Source organism: Dioscorea cayenensis, chromosome 5 (assembly GCF_009730915.1).
Source record: "Dioscorea cayenensis subsp. rotundata cultivar TDr96_F1 chromosome 5, TDr96_F1_v2_PseudoChromosome.rev07_lg8_w22 25.fasta, whole genome shotgun sequence".
In the NCBI taxonomy this organism is placed as follows: Eukaryota; Viridiplantae; Streptophyta; class Magnoliopsida; order Dioscoreales; family Dioscoreaceae; genus Dioscorea; species Dioscorea cayenensis.
This window is the reverse complement of record NC_052475.1, coordinates 28016534-28041756: the sequence shown is the minus strand read 5'-3', so window position 1 is coordinate 28041756 and position 25223 is coordinate 28016534. Positions and strand designations below refer to the sequence as shown.

General features: G+C 33.0%; 3 protein-coding genes across 3 annotated transcripts; 1 reads left to right on the top strand and 2 right to left on the bottom strand.

Moving 5' to 3' along the window:
- The first annotated feature begins 254 nt into the window (after positions 1-254).
- LOC120261361 (MADS-box transcription factor 23-like) lies at positions 255-7172 on the top strand. The gene is made up of 8 exons (XM_039269226.1): positions 255-519; positions 4561-4639; positions 5530-5591; positions 5815-5914; positions 6027-6068; positions 6595-6678; positions 6759-6901; positions 6994-7172. The coding sequence occupies exons 1-8, from the start codon at positions 338-340 to the stop codon at positions 7010-7012; spliced, it is 711 nt and encodes a 236-aa protein (XP_039125160.1). The 5' UTR covers positions 255-337; the 3' UTR covers positions 7013-7172.
- An 87-nt stretch (positions 7173-7259) lies between these two features.
- Positions 7260-9436, bottom strand: LOC120261360 (dynamin-related protein 4C-like). The gene has a single exon (XM_039269225.1). The coding sequence runs from the start codon at positions 9335-9337 to the stop codon at positions 7364-7366; it is 1974 nt and encodes a 657-aa protein (XP_039125159.1). The 5' UTR covers positions 9338-9436; the 3' UTR covers positions 7260-7363.
- A 7744-nt stretch (positions 9437-17180) lies between these two features.
- LOC120260206 (dynamin-related protein 4C-like) lies at positions 17181-19997 on the bottom strand. The gene is made up of 2 exons (XM_039267646.1): positions 19003-19997; positions 17181-18171 (listed from the first exon to the last, which is right to left on the bottom strand). Exons 1-2 carry the CDS (start codon positions 19995-19997, stop codon positions 17181-17183), a joined length of 1986 nt encoding a protein of 661 aa, XP_039123580.1.
- Between the last annotated feature and the right edge of the window lie 5226 nt (positions 19998-25223).

Genomic DNA, 25223 nt, shown 5'->3' with positions numbered 1-25223 from the left:
ATATATATATATATGTTTTCATTGTAATACGCGTCGGAGATCCATTGCACTGGTGGCGCTTTTGAAACTTGCAACAATATTCATAAACTACAACAGGAAGACCAACAACTCTCTTTAGCTTTTCCTACAAAACCACCCAAAAATAAAGGGTTGTTTTCAGATTCTATTACAAGTCCCATCACTTATTTATCTTCATTCATTCATAGCCTCTCCTCGAATAACACCTGTCATTTCATCACCAATAGTTACCATTCATATATATTTGTTCTTGTTCTTGTTCTTCCTAACAGATCTAGCTACTGGATCCATTGATTTGTGTAAAAACACAGAGTAGAAGATGGGAAGGGGAAAGATTGAGATAAGAAGGATAGAAGACTCTAGCAATAGGCAAGTAACATTCTCAAAGAGGAGGAATGGACTGCTTAAGAAAGCAAAGGAACTTGCCATCCTTTGTGATGCAGAAATCGGTCTCATCGTCTTCTCCAGCACTGGCAGGCTCTATGACTATGCCAACACCAAGTATCTCCCTTCATCTTATTCTCTAGCTTTCTATCATATATATATTCATGTGAACAGGGCTTCTTTCAATGTTTCATATCTTTCTCTTTGTTGTACTTATTATTATATATTCTCAACAAAAAGTTTACACTGATCTTCAGCTTAATTAGTTGCATAACAAGTACAGGTTCACTTAGTTTTTGGAGATATATATATCTCAGGTTATCAACTTGTTAACCTAGCTAGTTCTTGAATTAAGTATTTTTTTTTTTTTCTTTTCATTTTCTAAGAGTCAGATGCAAAGTAAAATCATGAACATCATCTTAGTTACACCAACAAAGCCATTAATTAATTAGGAAGATGCAGCATGAGATTTGCGAATAATATATAACACTCCTTGTAAAGATTCAAGATCTTGCTTATTATGAACCATCATTTTAATTTGTAACTTTGATTTTATCCTCACACTCCATCATTTTAGATTAATTAAGTTCATTGAAGGAACATGCATCCTTTACCTAAAACATATTTAATTAAGAGACCCAAAAGATTTAACTGCAAAATCCCCATAACAAAATTTTCTTCCTATACTCAACTAAGTGAAATGAGCTACCTATCATGAATGACAGCAGCATCTAATTTATTCATGGAGTAAACAAAAATATAAATTCTCATTAATGGCAGTGATGGAAAGCAGTGATACTTTCCTACCAACCTACATATAGCTCATGTTGATGCTTTTGAAGCCTCTTTAGTTATCTCTGTCATACAATGGTGTTTAAGGATATACGCATCTAATTATATTCAATTAATGAAGATATTAATGCTTAACGTACGGCGGTCACAGTCCCCTACCGATATATATGTGTGCTCCGCACTATATAGTCATAATGAAAGTAATCTTCTGTTGCTTTATTGGAAGCCTAATAAGAAAATATCAATTTTAGTGAATGCTAATGGACTGGTGCAAACAAGAAATTAAATCACTAAACGAAATGTATATATTGTAGTTTGTCATAATAGACATAATAATAAAATTACATCTTTGAATGACAGAAAGGAATTGATAGGCTCTTTCCTATGAGTGCGAAGCTGCAAGTATATGAGTCATAGAAGTAGTAAAGTACTGTATCTTAATGTAGGGTAGTTGATCTCACGAGGATCAGCGCTCATAGTACTAATCTTTCCTCTATTTTTTAGCCGACACATTGAATGATGTTTGCTCAAATTCAAAACTAAAAAACCAATGAAATAGTGAATTTAGGATAAAATCAGAATAAGAATATGGTGCTTGGGACACGAATTCCCTTGAGACTACCTTGCAATATATTAGTTTGATATTAAGTATTCTTGAATCGTGGAGACTTCTACAGTAGATTAACCGTTATTTGAAGGTGGCTATTTTCTAATCCATATATACGACGACTCAATTGCTCTACGATTGCATTAAAAGACTATGTACTGAATCCCTCTTGTAGGTTTAACCTTAATTTAGAGAGCTCGACACGATACTCTATCTCTAGGCATGCACTTAACCTCTATTCTCTATGTTGTGATCATATATGATTGATTCTCAATCTTAATCATACAAATCAAATATGTATTTACAGCCGGCTTTCCCACAAACAAAACACAAGCATGAAACAAACATAGAAGATTTAGAAGAACAACTCAAAATAGCCAATATAATGAAAAAGGAAATCAACTACAAGTTCATCTCAAGATTCATCGATTCAAAGCACCATTAAAGGTTTAGCTTATCATAATACAATAATTATAAAACAACATCCAAGATTTGAGACATTAATGAATACATACAAAAAGCTCCCTCAATGCTAGCTTCTCTTAATGTGGATGATAGAACTCACTTATTGATGTTGTTCTTGACGCCAATTTTGAACCGAAAGGGCTGATATAGCAGCATCAACTCATCCTAGATTGGCTTCATTTGATCTCTATTTGAAACCTTGGCCTCCGATGAAGTTTTCAATAAAAGTCCTCTTCAAAAACCTAACTGTCAGGATTTATATTATAGGTAAAAAAATACTGTACAATCGTACTATTGACTGGTGGCACTTATAGGACTTGTATCTTCGTGTTTTTGGACTTTTAGCAAATTAATATTGCTAAAGCCATTGGTGCTCTTTAATCACAGTCATGCTCTGAGCCGAATGACTGTGCTTTGGGTGCACTTTGCAATTTTATGCTCACTAGTGATTTACACATCCTGGCTCCGAAGTATGCCAATGCTTTGATGCCTGTTTCGCTTCGATTACCTCTAATTTATATATATATATATATAATCCTAAGAACCTGAATGGTATGACACCAAAGTATAAGGAGGAGGTCATGGGTTCAAATTCCTCACGACAGATCTTGTTCATCGTCATCTGTTCATATCTGCTCACCCGGGATTACTTATACTATTCTCATACATCGTATATATATCAGCATTCGGGTTCAGATCTTGTTTGTCTTGTTTATATTCAGTATAAAAAGGGCAACTTGTCAGTCTATTATTAAAAAAAAAAAAAAGAACCTGAATACCTGCTCATTTACAATAAATTACCCAACAAAATACCAATATAGAGAAATCCTTACTGAAAAAATAAGTTAAGTGGAGGAGTTTATAATATGCAAAAAAATGTATATATATTTTCAGGCACTCATAAGGAATATTGCAATTTTATTAACGTGGTTTATCCACCTTTTTCAAACTTGGAGCAAACCAATTGCAAGAATTTTATGAAAGTTATATTTGGCATTAGTGTCTCTAATGTACATTGTAATATAATTCATCATCAATTATGATGCATCAGACGTCTGTCAGGCTGCTACAATGAAGAGGAGGAAGATTTTCACATTATTTTGAAAATTATGTGTCAAGGCATTTTTTTTTTTTTTGAATAAAATGGATAAACCACAAATTTATTAGAAAAAAGAGAGAAACAGAGAGTACCAAGTACAAAAGGGAAAAAGGCATTAATCATATCATAATTAAATTTCACTTTCAAAAATATTTGCGATGGACGGTGTGAGTAAATTAAATGGAGATGGAGAGTTGAGAATGACAAATAAAGATATTGAAGGCTCGGAGATTAATAAAAATATAATTATTGATGTTCATTGTGATTCCTAATGAAATATGTTGATATAATTTATGTACTCAAACTCTTATGCTATGACTTGATAAATTAAATGTTCTATGCAAACTTTTTTTTTAGGTCAAGTGATTTATGTGAATTTTTATAATGTGGTGTAAATAAACTGTAGCTAGCATGATGATACTATATATGAATGTAAATTAATAACTTTTAGTATACAAAATTTGAAAGCATTATTTTGATTAAAGAGTTACAGTTTTATATCAACTTTCCGGAATATTGCGACCGTGATTTAGTTATTCTATTTTGTTATTGCTTATAATCTTATTTATGTAAATAATTTGATTGTGAAACTAATTGAAGTCCCTAGAACACATTCATTTAGATTCAAAACTACATCTACATTAGAACAGTTATTATATATATTCCTCTCTTTGAAACAATATTGTGTGCAGACACATATATGTTTCATTTTTCGCATTGGGGGTATGACTGTATTTGCATTTTGCATTGGATAATTAAGTCTATCTACTTAATATTCAATACTAGTATTCAAGTTCAATATTGTTTATTCTTATATGTGAACTTGAATTCAATATATGTTTATGCATAGCACATTATTACGGGAGATAGAAAAGAAAACCTATTTGAAATTATTTTTAAATTCTTTAACTGTGCTCATAAACTATATATATAATACTTGCATCATTTCTTTTCTACTCGGTTCTATCTGTTTTTTTTTTTTAATAAAATTTGTAGTTTATCTATTTTATTTTATTTTTAAAAAAATACATGTATCATGTTTCTATACCAACGCCATTCAAGTAGATTTACCTTGTAATTTTTTTTCAATGATTAAGATGGTGAACTAGAGGGAAACCTGCACGCATTTATGAGTCTTATCCTAGTCATCTACATTTGAATAGAAAGTGATGAGAGTTTACGTTTCTATGCTCAGTATGAAATCAGTTATTGATCGATTTGGCAAGACAAAAGTGGAGCAGAAACAAGGGTTGGACATGCATTCAGAAATAAAGGTAAAAAAAAAATGTTATTATCTTAGTCAAAGGAGTACCATTAATAAATAATTGCATTGCTTAATGCTAACAAATTTTGGATTTTGAAGTATCTTAGGAAGTGAAAGAAATCAGTTTTACATAGATGGCAATTCAAAGAATAAAAAGAAAACCAATGCTACTTGGAATTTTCTTATTGTGGCACAAAGTTATTAGTGTTGATGTTTTATTGTATACCATGCCATGTTAATAAAATAATTGGAGTAAATTTTATTAGTAACCGAAGGGTTTATAGCCCAGCAATATTTAGTCTTATTGTGAAGATGGAATGTGAGATGCAAAAATTTAGATTTCAAAACTTGATTAAAGCAGTGGTGGTAATAGGTCTTTGGTTGTAATTGCAGTGTCTCATTTCTGGTTGAGAGTGTACATACTGGACAGTCAATTTCTGGCTAGTACACATACCCTCACACGTGGTTTGTCCACATTTCGTCAAAAAAAAAAAAAATGATAATAGGAAAAAAAAAATATGCATACATTTACTTCAAGTATTTACAAACTAACTGGTAATTAAAGTTGCATGTTTAAAATTGCTAATTCATGTTTTTTTGTTTTCCCCAGCTATATGTTTGAACAGATTGTGGTGATTTTTTAATCAACTTACAATATATATATATATATATGTGTGTGTGTGTCTGTGTTGTAGTGATCAATTGCTTGTACTAGCTAGTGAACTTTCTTCTGACTTTTCTTCTATGCATAATGGGAAAAATAAAAACACCAATTATATATGCCAAATTATATACTTCATGATCAATATACCCAAACAATTAGATCTTAAATCTTTCATATATTTCTCCTTATTTGGAAATTCATAAGTTGAATGAATCTTTTGTATTGCATCTCATTAGATATGGCAAAAGGAGGCAGGTAGCCTGAGGCAACAACTTCATAGCCTGGATGAAGCTCATCGGTACCATCTTTTATCTTGCACTATTGCCTTAAATCTTAGCATTATGCTGAAGCCTTGCTAAGCATGATTTTTTAAGAATATGTTTGCTATTAATTTTCTTCTATTTGATTGTACAAGCATTTCAACATTCATGAGCAAGGAAATATAATAACATCATAAAAGTTCAATTAAAAATTCACATTATTTTTTTAGAAGTTTCAGCTAATTTTTGATGTTATTGCAGAAAATTGTTGGGAGAACGACTTTCACAGTTAAGTGTTAAAGATCTAAAAGATCTAGAGGTTCAACTAGAAAGGAGTTTACACAATGTCCGCAAGGAGAAGGTCATGATCGAGTGAAGATGCTAGTAGCTCTGCAATTATAAAACTAGTTGATCATTCTTTGTTTTGATAATTATTATTTATTTTCTGTTCTAATAGTCTTTAACCTTTGCAGGGTCAAGCTCAGAGGTCAGAAATTCAAGAACTGCATCATAAGGTTGTATTAGAAATATTTGATACATACATACATATATATATATATATATATATAGTGGATCGACAAAGTACAATATAGGATTCATCACTAAATGCTACTTAATTGGTTTTTCAATTTTGTAAATTAAAATCAAAATCTATTAATGTGATATACATCGTAAACGTTAGTTTTTGACAACATAGTTTTTAATCGCCTTAGTGACTATTTTTAAATAGTTCAAAAATTAAACTATGCAAATTAATATTGGTCATGATGTAAAACATATGTGATCTAGGCATATGCAAACGTGTAGATTACATGAACTATGGTTGCAAGTAGTTTTCAAAATACAGAGCACAAACACTAGTTTATGTTTTAATTTTTAAGTATAGAAATATTGAAAACAAATGAATATATGACCATATATAGGTTTTTTGATAAATAAGAGGACCATATATGGTTGATGCTGTCTTTTTTTTATATATAAATGCATAAGGTGATCTAGACTTGAGAAATTACTGACTTGAATATAACTTTTAATTTTCAGGTGAACCTTGTTCAGCAAGAAAACATGGAACTTAAGAAGAAGGTAAACGTAATGAGTCAAGAAAACGTGGAAATGTACAACAAGGTATATAAAAAATTAACCAAGGTGAAAAATCATTGTGTACTTTTAACAGGATAAACTAAATATAGATTTATGGTTTACAGGTTTATGCATGGGGATCAAATGAAGGTGTTAACAGAGGAATGCATACTTCTTATAGCCTCATGAATGAAAATATATCCCTCCATCTCCAACAACAACAACAACAAGATGTGGCTGTGGCACAACCAATATCTCCAAAGTTTGGGTAATTTTACTTAATTTGAAAATAAACAACTTCTGAATTGCTTCTGTATTTTCTTAGTTCTGACTAAAAGAAATTTCATTGACTTGATGCAGCATGCTTCAACTCCTTTAGGAAGATATTCAAACATCTGCACAACTTCATTTGTAGGATATTTAGTCATGATGTAAAAGGACATGTTGTTTCAGATCATCGCTGATCCCTTTAAGTGCTTGATTATGTTGACTGTATTTGCTGACTAGTTGCATATTAAAAAATGACAGTAATGTTTTCATAATCTCGTTTTTTTTTTGGTTAAGGTACTTGACATAGAAAGTAACTTGATTTCCCATCTAAATTAATCAATAACAGAGTAATAAGGTAGACAGCAAAACAGAGTAATTAATTAATTACCAGACAAGATAGATTTTAAGCGAGAAAACAACTAAAATGACATACAATAAAAAAGGAAATATATAGAACTAATTAATCATCAAGAAGTGCAATGCGATCTATAATAGTGGCAACAACCTGCTTGGATTCCTCAAGTAATTCAACGCTCTTGCGAAGCCTATCACGCTTCCTTGCAACTGATGGTGATTCCTCCAGCATCTTCTCCAGACCTTTCCCACTATCCCCAGCAATCTCATTGAGTATTTCTTCATCCATCTCAACTTCCACCAATTTCTGAATACTGTAAAGAATGTGCAATGCCGGTCCATCAACCAGTCTTAGTACGACACTCCTCCAGTATGCAATCATCCTCATTCTCAGGTCAAAAGCTTTCTCTGCAATCTCTTTCTGTTGCTGCCGGAGATGAACAACATTAACCTTGCCAAACCTATCAAAATCGAGTATGGAGCCCTTATAACAATTATCAAGCAGATCCATGAAATGGTCTTGCTTTCCCATCAGTAAACACCAGGTCGCCATGTAGTCCGGATTGGAAGTATAGGCACCAACTCTTTCCATATCAATCATCCGTTGAACACTTTGGCAGGACAGTTTTGTCATCTTCTCAATCAGGTTTTCAGCAGCCCTTGTCATGGAAGACTGAAGCTGTGGATAATTATCAGAGTGCTTTAGAAGCACCTTAATCACCACTTTTTCTATATAATTCCAAACCTTCTTTACAAACTCAATTGGAAAATGAGAAATTCCATCAATTTTTCTTTTCAGCAGTGTCTTGAATGTGGACTCAGGCAAGAAGTTAGGAAGACCGATCGCCTTTGCTTCTTCAAGAACTATAATCTCCTCCATCAAGAAGTCACCTTCACTGATCATAACTTGATTCACTGGAAGTTCCTTAGAGTATTCAGTCAGCATGTCCACAATCCTAGCAACTCCATGCATGTCCAAGTTATCAGGATACTCATCATAGTCCCTTAGTATAAGTATCTTCTTCAGTGTTTCCTTCATAGAGATCAAGACCTTCATGAAAGCCCTCATAGCATCGGACACAGTAGACAAGTTCCTCGGCATTTTATCCAGTTCATTAACATTGAAAGTCAGCTTCTCATTGATCTTCTTCACAATGTCAGGCATGCATTTGGAAATACTAGCAGCCTGAATCCTCATCAACTTCTGAGCAAGCGTAGGAACCCCAACAATAGTCTTATCAATCTTTGACAGCAAAGGATGAGTTTCAAACAACTTGCTCTCCTCGACTCGAGCTTCATCATAAGTCTCATCACCAACACGGTTCCTGACACACACATATCCAAGCCCAATCTTCACATCATCAGCCATAACTTTCTCATGCAGACCCACAGGAGCCATATCAACTTTGGTGACCACAGCCAGTGTTCTCTCACCATTCCGGTCAACCTGGCGAGACATCTGAATCGATTCACAAATGGTAAAATCAGCAGCAGCTGAGAGAACATTCAGTATGATGCTCTCCTTAGGTGAAATATACTCCTTGATGATGTCAGAGATCTGTTCATATATATTCTCCGGCTGGCCTTTCACTGGAACTCGAGTTATCCCAGGCAAGTCCACCATTGTGAGATCAGGAACATCTGTCTTCTTGACAACCAAAGTAAGTGGTGCGTTAGAGATAGCCTTACCACTCCCAGCAATCTCGTCAGTGGCCCTGCTAATGGCGGCTGTGATGCCGGACTCAGTTATCTGGATGGTCTTCTCTTTGTACTCGAGTTGCATTTGAGGGTTGATTGCAGACTTGTCACGCTTCAGGCGCATGATGAGAGGGACGCGAGTGCAAATGCCTTGGCCTCTGGGCAGACTGATTCCTGCCAGAGACTCAAGAACACTTGATTTGCCGCTGGATTGATCGCCGACAACGACGATGGTTGGGAGTTGTATGCCCTCTTGCATGACTTTGAGGTTCCGGAGCCTGTCAACGGCATCGAGCAGTGGACGTATCTGGGCATCGTATGAAGTTGCTAGTGGTGCACCTTTGATGTTGCACTTGCAGTCTGATGTTTCTATGTGCTCCATCTTTGTTTGGGATGAGGTCTTGAGACTTTTAGATCTTTTAAAGCCCACTGTAAAAGTAAAGTGGTGGTATTATGGTTTTGTATTTGGAGAATGTTGTCCGCGCATGGATCTATATATATATATATATATATATAAACTCCTTTTCTACTAGTTTTACACTTTTACTTGCTGAGGAAGTATTCAACAACTCCTTCGTTAAGATTTATGAAGTCATGAAACTATTGGACGAAACAGAGAAGCAATGTAAAAAAGGAGACATGATGTTGTGATGTTTTGTACGGAAGAATCAGTTATGCATGGATTTGTAGTTAGTTTTTACAAGAAGAATAGACAGCTCGAAAGCTCTGCAAAATCATCAGAGACATGTACAAATCTAGATGGAGCAAATAGAGGCGGGGTCTGCACACACATAGATATTAGAATCATTAACACACAATCACCGCTTACATCTTTCAGAAATATGCCCTCAATCAAGAATCGAACTCTCACCACTTAATGAAAAGCTTTATTGGTGTCCCGAATACCAATAGATCATTTGGTCATTGGTAATTTATAGTTATTCTTCAGCAACTTCTTCACTAAGAAAAGAAAAGTTGTTATTATGCTTAGCATAGCACTCAATTTAAAGATTTTTCCATGATCTGGCTTTGTCCTTGTGAGATAGATGGGCCTCATTGCTTTGCAAAGAGGGAGCCACTGTAAGTGCCACCTGTTTGCACGGGTAAAGACTTCCACGCTTATATGTTTGAGTGTGTTGCTTGCTTTTGATCTCTTGTTACTCTAATAAAATCAAAATTGTTTATTTGTCTATTTTGTATTATATTTTAAAAAATATCTGACTTATACATTTTTTTTTTTTGAAATAAATGTGGATAAACCACAACTTTATTGAATAGAAAGAGTAACAGGGAACAGAAGATAAAACCTCTCACCGTGAAGTGAGGAAAAAGAACCAAGAGCGGAGAAAATAAAAACGAAGAGAAAAAAAGCCGGGAAGGCGGAAGACACCATCCCGGTCCCTCGAGCGCCCTGGACCAACAAAAAGAAGCAACTACTCACTGCATGAAGATTGGAGTCGGGATCTCCGAACTGATTTGAGACTTTAGCGCTTAAGAAATTAAGAGAGAGCTTAATTTTTCCGGGAAGCTTCATTAAAAGATGATCATTGTCTATCGTAAATTTGTTGAAAACCAAGAAAAGAAGCATATTAGCAATTTTAATAAAAATATTGTAAAGCGGTAAAGCAGTCAATTGGAAAATACGATTATTTCGTTCAATCCATATATTCCACAAAATAATTTTTAAATAATGTATACATTTTATTTAAACATGTATACTTTTTTTAAATATTTTTTTTTTAAATTGCACAGAGTTCAGTGTGTATATTTATACTAAAATATTTTAAAAAAAAATCAAAATTTCTTATTCATACACATATTATCAATTTTTTTTATAAAAATAAACCAAAATACTAATTAATAGAAATAAAAATTACTGAAAGTACAAGGGAAGAGAGAACATGGAAATAAAATCCACAGGCAAAAACATATTATATATATATATATATATATATGAGGACCTATCATTTAGGGACGTCCTTAGATTTGAAATCTAGGAATGTCTACAGTAGCCATCGGATGGTAATCTAACGGCTCTTATTATTATGAACAGTATAAACCTCGTTCTACAATATTATACAGTAATTATAAATAGTAAAAAAGTGTATATTGTTTATATAAACAATCAATTGGATGATAATTCAACAGCTTAAATTTAAAACGTTCTTAGATTTTAAATCTAGGTACTTATTTAGATGTTTTTTTTTCTATATATATATATAAATTAGGTAATGACCACTTTGGAAATATCCAAGATGAAAAATCCCTCTAGGTGCCATATTTTTTTCTCTAAAATAATTTTGTAATTTACCGTTTTATTCAGACAAAATGTGTTGGGGCACTATAGTGTTCATTAATGTTAATTATATCACATATTCGGCTCTCCATTTAAGCACGCCAGCTCCCAAAAGAAATCATGTACGTTCTACTTTTTTTTTTATTATCATAAATTCCAACTAAACTAACGCCAAAAATCAAAGTATATTCATCAACTCTCCAATTCACCTAGTCAAAATTAATTTAATTTATATACCCTCATTTTTCATTAACTTTTTTCACTAGAATCATACGACAAGAACAATTAATGTACCAGCTTTAGTGTGATTGACAACAACTCTCAAGACTAGTAGTCAACAAAGTAAGCGACTAAAAAAAAAAGCTAACGCAAAAATTGCGGTGGAATTAATTAAAACAAAAAACAAAAGCTCGGAGAAAAAAAAAAGTGCTTTAGATAGTGTTCTGAAACGCTGATCTCCGTACAGACACGTCACCCAACCATTTATGCATGAGGATACCCACGTCTCCACGTCGGCCATGCAGTCACATTCGATGGGGACACGTGTCGACCGTCCGAGTTATCTTCAATCCTATGCTGCAATTGATCCCTCACGTGAATTGGACCAAGCCACCCTCCCAGGTTCGACCGAACCAGCTCGTGAGACGGGTGCGAATGAATCACGTGCAATCCGGTGCGACCCGACGTAGTTGCTGGTCCAGCCCAATCATCTCAAGTTAAAGATTCCCAGGTTGGGCTAGAGTCCAACTCAAGACAAGCTGGACGCAGTCCTGAGTCTCCTGACGCCGTAGGTGACTCAACTTTAAATCAAAGCAACCCAACCAAGCACACCTGGACCCAATGGGCTGATCTGAACACAAACCAGAATCATGTTAGGTGTAGCCAGCTGATGACTGAACCAAACCTAGACATTCCAGCCGGCCCAGTCAAGATGATTGTGACCAAATGTATTCAGATTCAGATGACCCCTTCAATTGGACCTGACCGAATTCAACCACTTCTAAACCTGTGTCTGATTTAATGGGAGGTCCAATTTCAATTGCTGAGGCCGGAATTTTCCCCTTTTATGATGCTTCATAGCGTCCAGATTTTGATAAAGGATTTAGGAGGTACAGTAAAATAAAGGGTGGAGAGGATTAATGAAGATAAAAGTAAATATTTCTTTTATTCGGGGTACTGGAATAGAAAAAAAAAACTCTAAAAAAAAATTGTGTGACTTCTAAAAATTTTTTATAACTTCTAAAAAAAATTTAATACTCTGAGTGAAACTCGATTTAGATTAAAATAAAAAAAAAATACAGGTAGAAATTACACAAATTCCAAAAAAAAAAAAACTAAAAAATACTTTATTGTAATAAACAAGATTTATCCACATTTAAAACAAAATAGAACAAAACACCGTAGATAAGGGCTGATTTGAAAGATAACTTTATATCATATTCAGCTCTCCCATCTAAACAAGAATCATATTCTGCTATTTTATCTATTTCCAATTTAAGTGATGCTTAAAATCAACTCTCCAAATCACTTATTCTTTATTAGATGCCCTTCACATAAACTTTTCATTAGAATTATAGTTCAAGCAGAAGAATAAATCTACCTGCTTTATATAATTGATAACTAGTCCGAAGACTCATTAACTCAAGTAACTAAGAGACTGGAGATAAAAAGAAAGGAAAAGAGGAAAAAGAATAAAGAAGCTGATGCTCCACTCACACCAGGAAAGTAAAAAGAAAGGAAAAGAGGAAAAAGAATAAAGAAGTTGATGCTCCACTCACACCAGCTTTTCCTTTCGGCGCTGCTGTGCTCCCGGAGTTGAAACTGAAATCAATTGCAGAATGACACAATGATAGTTGTGAAATAAATCAACAAAGAAAAACAAAAACCAAATAATAAGTACTTTAGAGAATGCTCTGTGTTAGTGCAACCGCACTATTTATTGGCATGATTTGACACCTAGACCAAGTGACGTGGCAACTAAGGCGACAAAGCATAATTGATGATGTGGCAAAGCGTGGTGACAAGCGAGGAGACTTGGAGTCTGCAAAGACATCTTGAAGATCTTGATGGAGTATTTTTTAGTAAGTCTCTAACACTGGAGTCAAATATCTTGAAGATCGTGGTGAAGCTATCTTAAAGATCTTGGTGGAATTATTTTTTGCAATGCATTACAACTCGAAGACAAGATCATATCGAGACCAGTATTTAGGGTGATTTGATTGAAGACTAAATATGGTGGAAAGCTTAATTAAAGAAAGATCTATTCATGGTGTGAATGAAGATATGATTTGAACAATCCTCGATGAGAATCATCAAGTCTCATTAACTGCAAGATTTGAGGACCAAAACTGGGGTGAATTGAAGATCAAGTTTGGAGAATCTTTGAAGACCAAATTTAGGTGAATTGAAGACTAAGTTTGGCAAGTTTCGTGAAGACGCACAAGGGACGTCGCCCCTGCGAGGGGACTGCGTGATGAGGAACCGAGGAGGTAGGCTAGTTGCGGCGATCGGGATCGGGAGATTTGGGCTGCATCGACTCGGACTAAGCCCTCGACCGGGAGGTTGATGGGTCTTGAGGTCGTCCCGCAACGTAACAGTAACTCGATCAAGTCGCTGATCGGTCATGTTGCAACTTATGTTACATGCGGGAGTTCGCAATGACTAATTTTTAGCAGGTTTTTAAATTAGTAGCAGCGGAGATTCTAAAAAGAGGTATGTGCTATATTTGGGACGTTGAGGCGTCTATATAAGCTACCTTGCTCGTAGATTGTAGGTGTGACTCTTGAGTGACTCTTTGAGGAGAGTGTGTGAGCACTAGACAATCCCAAAGAGGGTAGTGATCTTTTATTGTTGAGAGTGTGAGTGACAAGTGTTTGTACCCATCTATTTTTTTACCTCTTTTTAGTGGATTGTTTATCTCCCGGGCTTGGCCCCCGGGACGTAGGCGAGTGGGCCCTGAACCCAGGGTTACCAACGTTGTGTGTCTCCTTGTGTTTGTTTGTGTGCTTTTTCTTTATTGGTTTGTGTGAGACTTCTATGAGTGCTTAAGTGTTACTTAATACCTACAAACCACACCGTAATTAATGCACCATAATTAATGCACTATTGTATCGATTTATTTTTTGATAATTTTTTTATGGGTGAAACTTGTCCCCTTTGTTAAATATATATAGGATTTAAAAATGCATCTACATTGGAAGAGTTATTATATATTTATCTATTTGAACCAACATGTGTGCACATACATGATCAAATTTATGGATTGTTTGGACAACCTTTTGATTTATTGATATTGAATTTTTTTTTATGTAAGATTATCGTTTCGAGAAGATCCGAGATCAAAATTTATGCAATGGGATAGCACAATGGTGTTGAGCTTGTGGTTGTAATTTGCATCATTTTACATCCATGACTAAAAGTTTTAAATAGGGTACTTACCAGTCTAGTGTCAAAAAAAAAAAAAATGCATTCAATTCTAATCCTTGCGATCCACATTGGAATAGAAAGAAAAGATATTCTATACATCCATATATGTGTAGTATGAGATCAGTCATCTATAGATTTGGCAAGACAAAAGTTGAGCAAAACCAAATATAGAAATAAAGGTAAATGTTTTTTTAATAAATGCGACAAAATGTATGTTTATTTTATTCAAAAAAAAAAATGTATGTTTATTATGATTCATAAAATATAATTATAATTCATAATTACAAATATTTTTTACCCAAAACATAAAAAATTAATATAAAATGTATGTATATTATCAATCGAACCTTTGAATCTTTAATTTAGGGATAAATGAATAACAATCTTTTCAATTATAGGTGCGCTAATCTACATATTTCTTTAAAAAAATAATCATCAACACATGTTTAAACATGTGTAAATTACATAATATATTAATAAAATTGAAAACAAATGAATACTACCATCACCATGTATGGTTTATGCTCTTCGTCTATAAGAAATAATTAATGCATAAGGTGATCAACAGTTAAAGAACTAACTGACTTGGATTGACTTTTACTTTTTAGTTTTCAGACGAAACTCATTCAACAAGGAAACATGACACTGCACAAGAAGGTTAGTCTGATAACTTCAGAAAGCACGGTAATAATGCACAATAAATTATATAAGGTCATTTTCAACCCAAAACTCTATATTTAGCGCTTCAGTATTCAAAAATACAGTTTCTTCTCAAATTATTTTCTTTAATTTGATATGTCTTTATTAATTAAAAAATATAAAATTAAAGTATAACTTATTAATTTAATTAAATTATAAAGTTATAAATATAAATTGTAAAGAAACAAAACTAAAATTTAAAAAGAAATAAAAAATAGAAAATCAAAACTGAAAATCAAAATAGAAATAAAAAATAAAATAAAAAAAATATAAATTTAAAAAATTAAAAGCAAAATTAAAAACAAAATTAAAAACAGAAAATCAAAACCAAAAATCAAAACAAAAATAAAAATAAAATAAAAAATATAAATTTAAAAAATTAAAAGCAAAATTTAAAATAAAATTAAAAAAAATTAAAAAAACTGAAAATCAAAACTGAAATTTAAAACAGAAATAAAAAATAAAATTAAAATAACGTTGCTACAGTGACACGTAATATCCTGCACGCCACTATAGCAAATTTTCATTTTGGCGCCCAAAATATTGAAGATTTTGGGTGCCAAATCCAACTCAGAACGTCACATTTGACACTGGGTTGGAGATGCCCTAAGGATTATATTCATTATTTCAGTAAAGAGGAGTAATATATAAGCTAAGCGTGCACCAGTAAAGCTTCTAGCTTTGTCCATGCATGCCAGCATTGTCTGTTAATTGATTGACAGTTAAGTTAGTCTGTTAATTAGATTGGTTGGTTGTTATGCCATGTCAGCATGGTAGTTGGTTACACGTCAGCATTGTAAGTTGACATGGTTTTCCAGAATTGTATTAGTTCTGTGTTGCTTCAAATTGTTACCAAGTTCATTTACAATTGAATGAAGTTTTAGTTTGTTGCTCAAAGAAACAAGATAAAAAATCTGCAGAAACAAACTCACAAACACAATAGCTTCACACAACTACATAGCTACTTCTTCTGCTCTCCTCCCCACTACCAAATGTAACTTTTTACAAATATACATATGTCTAGTCAACACCCACAACCATTGACCTGGGGCCCACAATTAAACTCTCACACACATACATACCTATGTCTATACAACAGAACTACAAGTTTACATAATATATATTCAACATAGTTCTTCTTCACTAACTCTCGTTCTCTTTCTTTCTCTCTTTTCTTTCTTTGTCACACTCTCTCTGTTTCATCAAAAACTAAGTTTGAAGCTGCTTCAGCCCATTGCTTTCTTGAAGGTGGAGTTCTCTGTTCTGCAGGAAGGCAAGCTTTTTTCTGTGAATAAATTCATCACTATCTTGCAGAATTCAACAATAACGAAGTAAATTTAACAGGATAAAGTAAACTAAGAATCAATTCATGTTTTACAGGTCCATGCAGTATGGGGATCAAATGAAGGGGTTAACAGAGGCATGCAAACTTATGGCCTCATGAACAAGAATTTTTACGTACATATATTCTCCATTTTAGACAGCTTCCAAGTTGCTTCTGTTTTATGAGTTCCGATCCAAATTAAGGAATTTCATTGGCTAAGAATATGCTCAACTTTGTAGAAAAGGTAATTAATTCAATCAAGATATAAATGTTACTCCATTTTATTTCAAATTCTAGACGATGATTTCTTTAAATTGCTTAATTATGTTCACTGTAATTGCTGACAAGTAGCATGCTCAAAGATAGTTTTCATAACTAAACAAATAAAAGAGGCAGACAACAAGATAGATTGAGAAAAAGTACAAAAACTAAAACAACTGATAGATTAAGAAAAAGTAAACAACAAAAACATTTATAGAGCTAATCATCAAGAAGTGCAATGCGATCCATAATCCTGCCCACAACCTGCTTAGATTCCTTTAGCAATTCAATGCTCTTACGAAGCCTATCACGCTTCCCTGCAACTGATGGCGATTCTTCTAGCATCCTCTCCAGACCAGTCCCACTATGCCCAGCAATCTCATCAACTATTTCGTTATCCATCTCGGTTTCCACCAGTTTCTGAATATTGTAGAGAATATGTAATGCCGGTCCATCAACCAATCTTAGTATGACACTCCTCCAGTATGCGATCATCCTCATTCTCAGATCGAAAGCTTTCTCGGCCATCTCTTTCTGTTGCTGCCGGAGATGATCTACCTTAACCTTGCCGAACCTACCAAGATCGAGTATGGAGGGCTTCGAATGATCATGAAGCAAATCCATGAAATGATCTTGTTTTTCCATCAATGTACACCATGTCATCATGTAGTCTGGATTGGAAGTGTAAGCACCAACTCTTTCCATATCAATCATCCCTTGCACCACTTGGCATGACTGTTTCTTCATCTTCTCAATCAGATTTTGAGCAGCCCTAGTCATGGATGACTGAAGCTGTGGATAATTATCAGAGTGCCTTGTAAGAACATTAATTACCACGTCTTCAATATAATTCCATACCTTCTTTACAAATTCAATAGGAAAGTGGGAAATTTCATCAATTTTTCTTTTCAGAAGTATCTTGAATGTGGACTCAGGCAAGAAGTTAGGAAGACCGATTGCCTTTGCTTCTTCAAGAATTTTAATCTCCTCCATCAAGAACTCACCTTCACTGATCATAACTTGATTCAATGGGAGTTCCTTAGAGTACTGGGTCAGCATTTCCACAATCCTTGCAACTCCATGCATGTTAAAATCATCAGGATATTCATCATACTCCCTTTGTATAAGTATCTTCTTCAGTGTTTCCTTCATACAGCTCAAAACCTTCATGAAAGCCCTCATAGCATCAGCCACATTAGACAAATTTGTTAGAATTGATTGAAGTTGAGTGAATTTCAGAAATGATGAAGCAGAGAAGCAAGGTTGCTGTAATTCAGTGTTCTGGTGGAATTAGTTTAAAGCAGAAGGGTAGCTGAGTCATTTCATCCATTTGAATGTTAGTTAAAGCAGTTGGAAGATCGGAGGAAAGAAACGGATGGTGAGGATTTGTTTGATCAGTGATATTGCATAAGTTCGAGGCAGCAAGAGTCCAGCATTTGGTTCTGAGATCGTGTGGTCCAGATTGAATCAATCAAGGATGGAGGTTTAAGTTCTAGGCAGTGGAAGAAGCCATGGATTGTGTTTATAGTGAACGGCTGTGATCTGAAGATCAAGGAAAGTGCATTAGTTTGAGGCAGATCAGGTCAAGCGGTGGAGTTAACTTGGGCTAGACACGTTGCATTGTGACTCAGCTGGTTCAGTTCAGAAACAGTCACTGAACTTTAACAGTTATGTATAGTGTTTTGTTTAAAATGTTTTTTCTTATCCTCTCTGGTTTTTTTTATGAGTGTTTTTCATGTAAGTCTCTTCTTGTATGAATTTTCCTGCTTATTTGAGTGAGTTTTCATCCAAGCTTTATATAAGAAAGTTGTTGTACTTGATCTTAACTTCTTGTGTATTGAGTTTGAGAAGAATCAGAGTTATATACAATCTGATGTCATTGTTTTTGTAACATTGACTTCTGTTTCACTGTTTTACTGGTTTCTTGGGCTTGTGAGAATTTTCAAGATCAAGAGGTTGGGAATTACAAGTTGTTTTCTATAAGAAACTTGTTCTAATTGATCTAAACTCTCTATATAGTGATTAACAAGACAAATTGCTTGGCATGTTATCGAGCTCATGCACATTGAAACTGAGCTTATCATTGATCTTCTTCACAATGTCAAGCAAGCACTTGGATATACTGGCAGCCTGAATCTGCATCAACTTCTGGGCAAGCACCGGAACCCCAACAATAGACTTATCAATCTTTGACAACAAAGGATGAGTTTCAAACAACTTGGTCTCCTCCACTCGAGCTTCATCATAAGTCTCATCACCAATACGGTTCCTGACACACACATATCCAAGCCCAATCTTCACATCATCAGCCATAACTTTCTCATACAGACCCACAGGAGCCATATCAACTTTGGTGACCACAGCCAGTGTCCTTTCACCATTCCGGTCAACCTGACGAGACATTTGAATCGACTCACAAATGGTAAAATCAGCAGCAGCTGAGAGAACATTCAGTATGATGCTCTCCTTAGGTGAAATATACTCCTTGATGATGTCAGAGATCTGTTCATATATATTCTCAGGCTGGCCTTGCACGGGAACGCGAGTTATCCCAGGCAAGTCCACCATTGTGAGATCAGGAACATCTGTCTTCTTGACAACCAAAGTAAGTGATGTGTTAGAGATAGCCTTACCACTCCCGGCAATCTCGTCAGTGGCCCTGCTAATGGCGGCTGTGATGCCGGACTCGGTTGTCTGGATGATCTTGTCTTGGTACTCAAGGTGCATTTGAGGGTTGACTGCAGACTTGTCACGCTTCAAGCGCATGATGAGAGGGACACGAGTGCAAATGCCTTGGCCTCTGGGGAGACTGATTCCGGCCAGAGACTCAAGAACGCTTGATTTTCCGCTGGATTGATCTCCGACGACGACGATGGTTGGGAGTTGTATGCCCTCTTGCATGACTTTGAGATTACGGAGCCTGTCAACGGCATCGAGCAGTGGACGTATTTGGGAATCATATGATGATGCTAGTGCTGCACCTTTGGAGTCGGACTTGGACTTGGACTTGGTATCTGATGCTACTTTAATTTCCATCTTTGTTTTGGATGAAGTCATTGATTGAACTTTTGAAGCTCAGAGAGAAGCAACTGTAAAAGTTATCTGCTGCTATTATGGTCGTCGTGTTCATGAGTTTATAATTTATATCATGTAGAGATGAAAACTGGAGGGTCAGACTGACTGGATGATGGTTGCTTGCTTTTGTGTGCATGCAAGCATCTGCATGGGAAGTTTAAAAGGTTGGAAGGAAAATACTCTTGGGTAACGTTTTGTGGACTTGTTGACTGAACCCTCCCGCTTCTCAGTGTAATTGGGTTGGGCTTTCTTTTCCCAAATATGCCGTGGAGTGGTTTTCAAAGTTTCCTCAAACATTAGTAGTACATATATAGCAAGAGAAGGACTTTTTAATGTTTGATTGTTGCATAAAATTTTAAATATAATTTTATCTCAACATAATAAAAAACTAATTTATGATAAATTATACCATGAGATAAATATTTGAGCATCCTAATTATCTTTAGAAAGAAACAAAGAAGAGATATAAAAAGGAACCATGGTATAGTCTAGTGTGTTCTATCTTGCTTGTGTTTAAGAGATTTTGAATTCAAATCTCTCAAGCACAATACAAAATAATAAAAATGTGTTTGTTGCTAATTTATCAAAATAAATAAATAAATAAATAAAACATATACTTTTTTTCTTAAGAGATTGCTCCTTATTTAGAACAAAAATTGATGCAAATAAAATAAAATAAAAGTAAAGTAAATAGAGATTACATGAGTCTCTATCGCAATAGACGGATTGTAAGACATTCAAGTCTCATGTAAAAAATTGAGGGTTATGATTTTTTCCAAATGCATAATTCAAGTGACAAATATTAAATTGAGGGTATGTTTGGATCAAAGGAATAATTACTGCAATAATCATTTTACTTTTCAGTACTGTTAGTTTTTGTTTGGTATTAAGTAAAAGAATAAACAGGAATTTCATCAAGTAATAATCATAGATGAATCTTATTGCCTTCAAAATTGGGGGTGTCTCATTCTTTGGGTTGAAAATAATAATTTTGCCCTTATTTTAAATAATTAAAGTAAATTATTGAAATATGTTAATAGTTATGTAAATTATTATATTTAAATATTTAAATATAGTAATTAAAATGGATAATAATTAAAGGGATTTATTTAATTAAAAATATTTAATTATAAAAATTGTCATTTTAATTATTTTATTTAAATATTTAAATACAATAATTAACCAAAATCCATTAATTTCTACAATATCTTTCATTTATGCTGTGTTTGATTGCCCTTTTTTTCCCTGGAAAAATTTTCTATGGGTCATATTCCAATTAAATAGGCTGTTTGTTTGCCAAAATTTTTCATGGAAAAATTTTCCACAAACTCTATCACGTGACCCTATTTTCCCTCAGTGGAAATTTTTTCCTATCTCCACCCTGGGAAAAGTTTTCCAGAGAAAAAGTAAGGGGCTATGTGAAAAAATAACGTGAATTTAAATATTTAAAATAACTTTTCTTTTGAAAATTTAAAAGAAAAGTTTTTCCTTTTCTTTTAATTTTTTTTTTAAAAAAATAAATTATATAACTTGATAATATTTTAAATAAATTTATCCAGATCATTGAACATATCCCGCGGCATTTTGATGGTAAAATTCAATTCCGCATAACGCTCTTTATAATTTTAAAATAACTTTTCTTTTAAAATTTAAAAAAAAGGTTTTTCATTTTTTTTTAAAATTAAAAAAAAAGATAAATTATATAACTTGATAATATTTTAAATAAGTTTATCTAGATCAGTGAACATATCCCGTGACGTGTTGATGGTAAGATTCAATTCCACGTAGCGCTGTTTATAATTTTTAATAACTTCTAAAAAAATTTCCATGGAAAATGTGACTTTTTCTAGGGAAAATTGATGCAATCAAACAATAAATGAGGTTTTTTCTTCCATGAAAAATAAGAGCAATCAAACAACAAAATTTGAATTTTTCATAGAATTTTTTTTATTTTCTAGTTAAAAAAATAATGCCAATAAAACGACTATTTTTTCATTTTTCATGTAAAATTTTTCCATGAAAAAATATTCTTTTCCAACCATTTTCCATGTTGACAATCAAACATAGCCTTATAGTAAAAGATATCAAAGTAAATTTATCACATTTCTCTTTCATACTTTTTTTCGATTCCTCAATCGCATTCCTTCCAACCAAACACAGGTTTATTACTATTCTCATTCCTCCCATTTCCCTTCTTTTTAATATCATTCACCCTAATCCCCTTTCTTTCATTCTCATTCCACAAATCAAAAGCACCCTGAGATAAAAATTTTCAATCCACTAGATCAAACTTGTATTTCAAATAGATTCAACGATTTCAACTATATCATGTTTTGTATCTCTAGATAAATACTACTATAATTTTTATTGTTGAAATTAATTTTAATAATTTTAGTAAATATTAAATTCCAACATCTAATTTCCATATACACACCGCCATTGATCATATAACTTTTAAATGACTCTATTAATTAATTACACATAGGACATCAATCAATATAGAGCATGCTTTATTTAACGCCATAATTTAAGTTGAATTCAATACGTATAAATTATTCATTATCTTTAGAGGGGATGAAAAAAAAAAAAGAATTAATGGAAAAGTAAAGAATAAATAGCATAAAAATCATTATATCTAATTAAAGTTAAATAAATTTCAATTAAATATAAACCTGATGCAAAAACAAATCAAATTTTAAATTATTTAAAAAAATATAATTTTTCTTAAAAAAAAATGTTGGCCGGGATCTTGATTTAATATCCAAGGACCATGGGCCACATAGGCTAATTTAAATCCACTTCCTTAATTAAGTCTCATTTTTGTTTTTATTACTTAAATGATTGTAGGGTGATAAAATCATGGTCTAATCAGCACAAGCACAGAAGTGTTGTTTTATGTTGATTGAATTGCTAACAAAGTATTTCAAAGTATAGGAAAGAGTGGGTTTTTTTGCATTTTGATCCATTATTATTTTTTATAATTATTAAATCTTTAACCTTTTTTAAAAACAATTTTATTACTTTCTAAATTTTATTAATTTTTAAAAACCATTTATTTTGAAAGAGTATTATTATTATTATTATTATTATTATTGATCAGGAGAAATATAAGTTTTTTATTGTTAAATTTTATGACACATTTTGCAACACCAATAGATCATTGCAAATAATTTGTCGAAATCTTTGTCGTAAACCAATTACATACTAGGTCCCAAAATATTGCAATATGGTTTGCGACGTTTTTTTATGGTTATTTTTTTGCGACGCAATTTGGTTCATTTTATAATATTTTTAGTTTTTTGTCGCACATTGTTACAATTTTTGTCACAAATTTACAATATTTTTATATATCACAAATTTATGTGTCGTAAATAATAGTGAGGGACTGAGAGGGCTTATTAATGGAATGCTACATGCATAGGGAGGAAGGGTTATATTTTTTTTTTATTATAAACAACCAAATTTTAATTATCTTTGAATTAGAAAAAAAAAATAGTTCCACATAACTTTCAAACAAAAGTCCAAGGAGAGAGAGAGAGAGAGAGAGAGAGAGAGAGAATTTATAAATGATCCCATTCGCCTCTATCAAATAAATTAATGGATAATATAAAATTCCCATATCCTCCTCATAAAAAAGATAAAAATTAAAATAAAAACTAAATCCTGGCTAGTCTCATTAAAATTATTTTTTCAATAACTCCTTGACTTCTCAATATAATAAAATAAGACTAATACAATCAAATATTAAGCCAACACCATTTAATAATTTTAATTTAGCATCCGTACTTTATTAACATTTTTACCGCATAAAAGCATGCCCATGTTGGAAGCTTAGACCCATAGTTATCAAACCCGGACCGACCCGGTGCTTCAACCGGTCCGGGTCTTTAATTAGACCGGTTATGCAATCAACCCGTTCTGACCCGCATTGACCCGCTTTGACCCGGTGGTTAGACCGGTTGACCCAGCGGTCAGACTGATTGACCCGGCGGTCGAACCAGTTGACCCGGCGGTCAGACCAATTGACCCAGTTTGATTTGTAATTTCAATTTTGAACTTTGGTTATATATTGGATTGAGTTTGGTTTGATAGTTTGATGATAAATTTAAACTTTTATTGTGAATTAGTATTGTTATGTATTGATATTATGTGAAGTTTGAGCTTTTTTCCTCTTTTCTACTACTTCCAAATCAAAGATTAGCAATTATTTTGTATTTTTTCCATCAAATTATTTATTTGATAACTAATAATTCATGGATATTATTATGATATATTATTATATAATTAAAAACTAATTTATAATTTTAAAAATAATATTTTAAAATATTTTTATCAACCCAGCATTGACCCAAATGACCCGACGGTTGAACCAATTGACCCGTGACCCAGAGTCTTGACCGGGTCAATGCCCGGGCCGGGTCTGATAACTATGCTTAGACCTTTTTTTCTTTTTATCCAAAAGATTTCTAAAAGTTTTTAAAATTTATATTTTTTCATACTAAAATTTCACTTTTAAGCTTATTTCGACTTAAATATCTAATCTACTCTACAAAATATAAATTATAATTATAATTCATAATTCCAAGTATTTTTTCACCCAAAATATAAAAAATTGATATAAAATGTATTTTTTTAAAAAAAAGGATAAAATATATGTATATTATCAATCAAACAATTGAATTATTAATTGAGAGATAAATAAAAATGTTTTCAATTATAGGTTCGCTAATCTACATATATTTCTTTTGAAAAATGATAATCAACACATCTTTGAACATGTGTAAATTACATGATATATTAGAAAAATTGAAAACAAATGAATACCACCATATATGGTTTAGGTTTGTCTCCTATAAATAATAATATATAATGTGATCAATACTTAATTAAGAACTAACTGACTTTTATTAACTTTTAATTTTAAGCCGAAACTTATTCAACAAAGAAACATGGAACTACATAAGAAGGTAAATATGATAATTCAAGAAAACATGAAAATGCATAATAAGTTATATAAGAAACCAAAGTGAAAAAATTAATGTTATGAAAGATGGCTCCAAGGAGAAGCTGGAGGGGTCCATGGGGATCTTTCGCAGAAGCCTGGACTTTTTAGGCTCCCGCACTGAAATCTCTCGGGAGACTCCTACCCCAGAGAAGGTTTTTGATCTAAGTTCGGGTTAGTGGTCT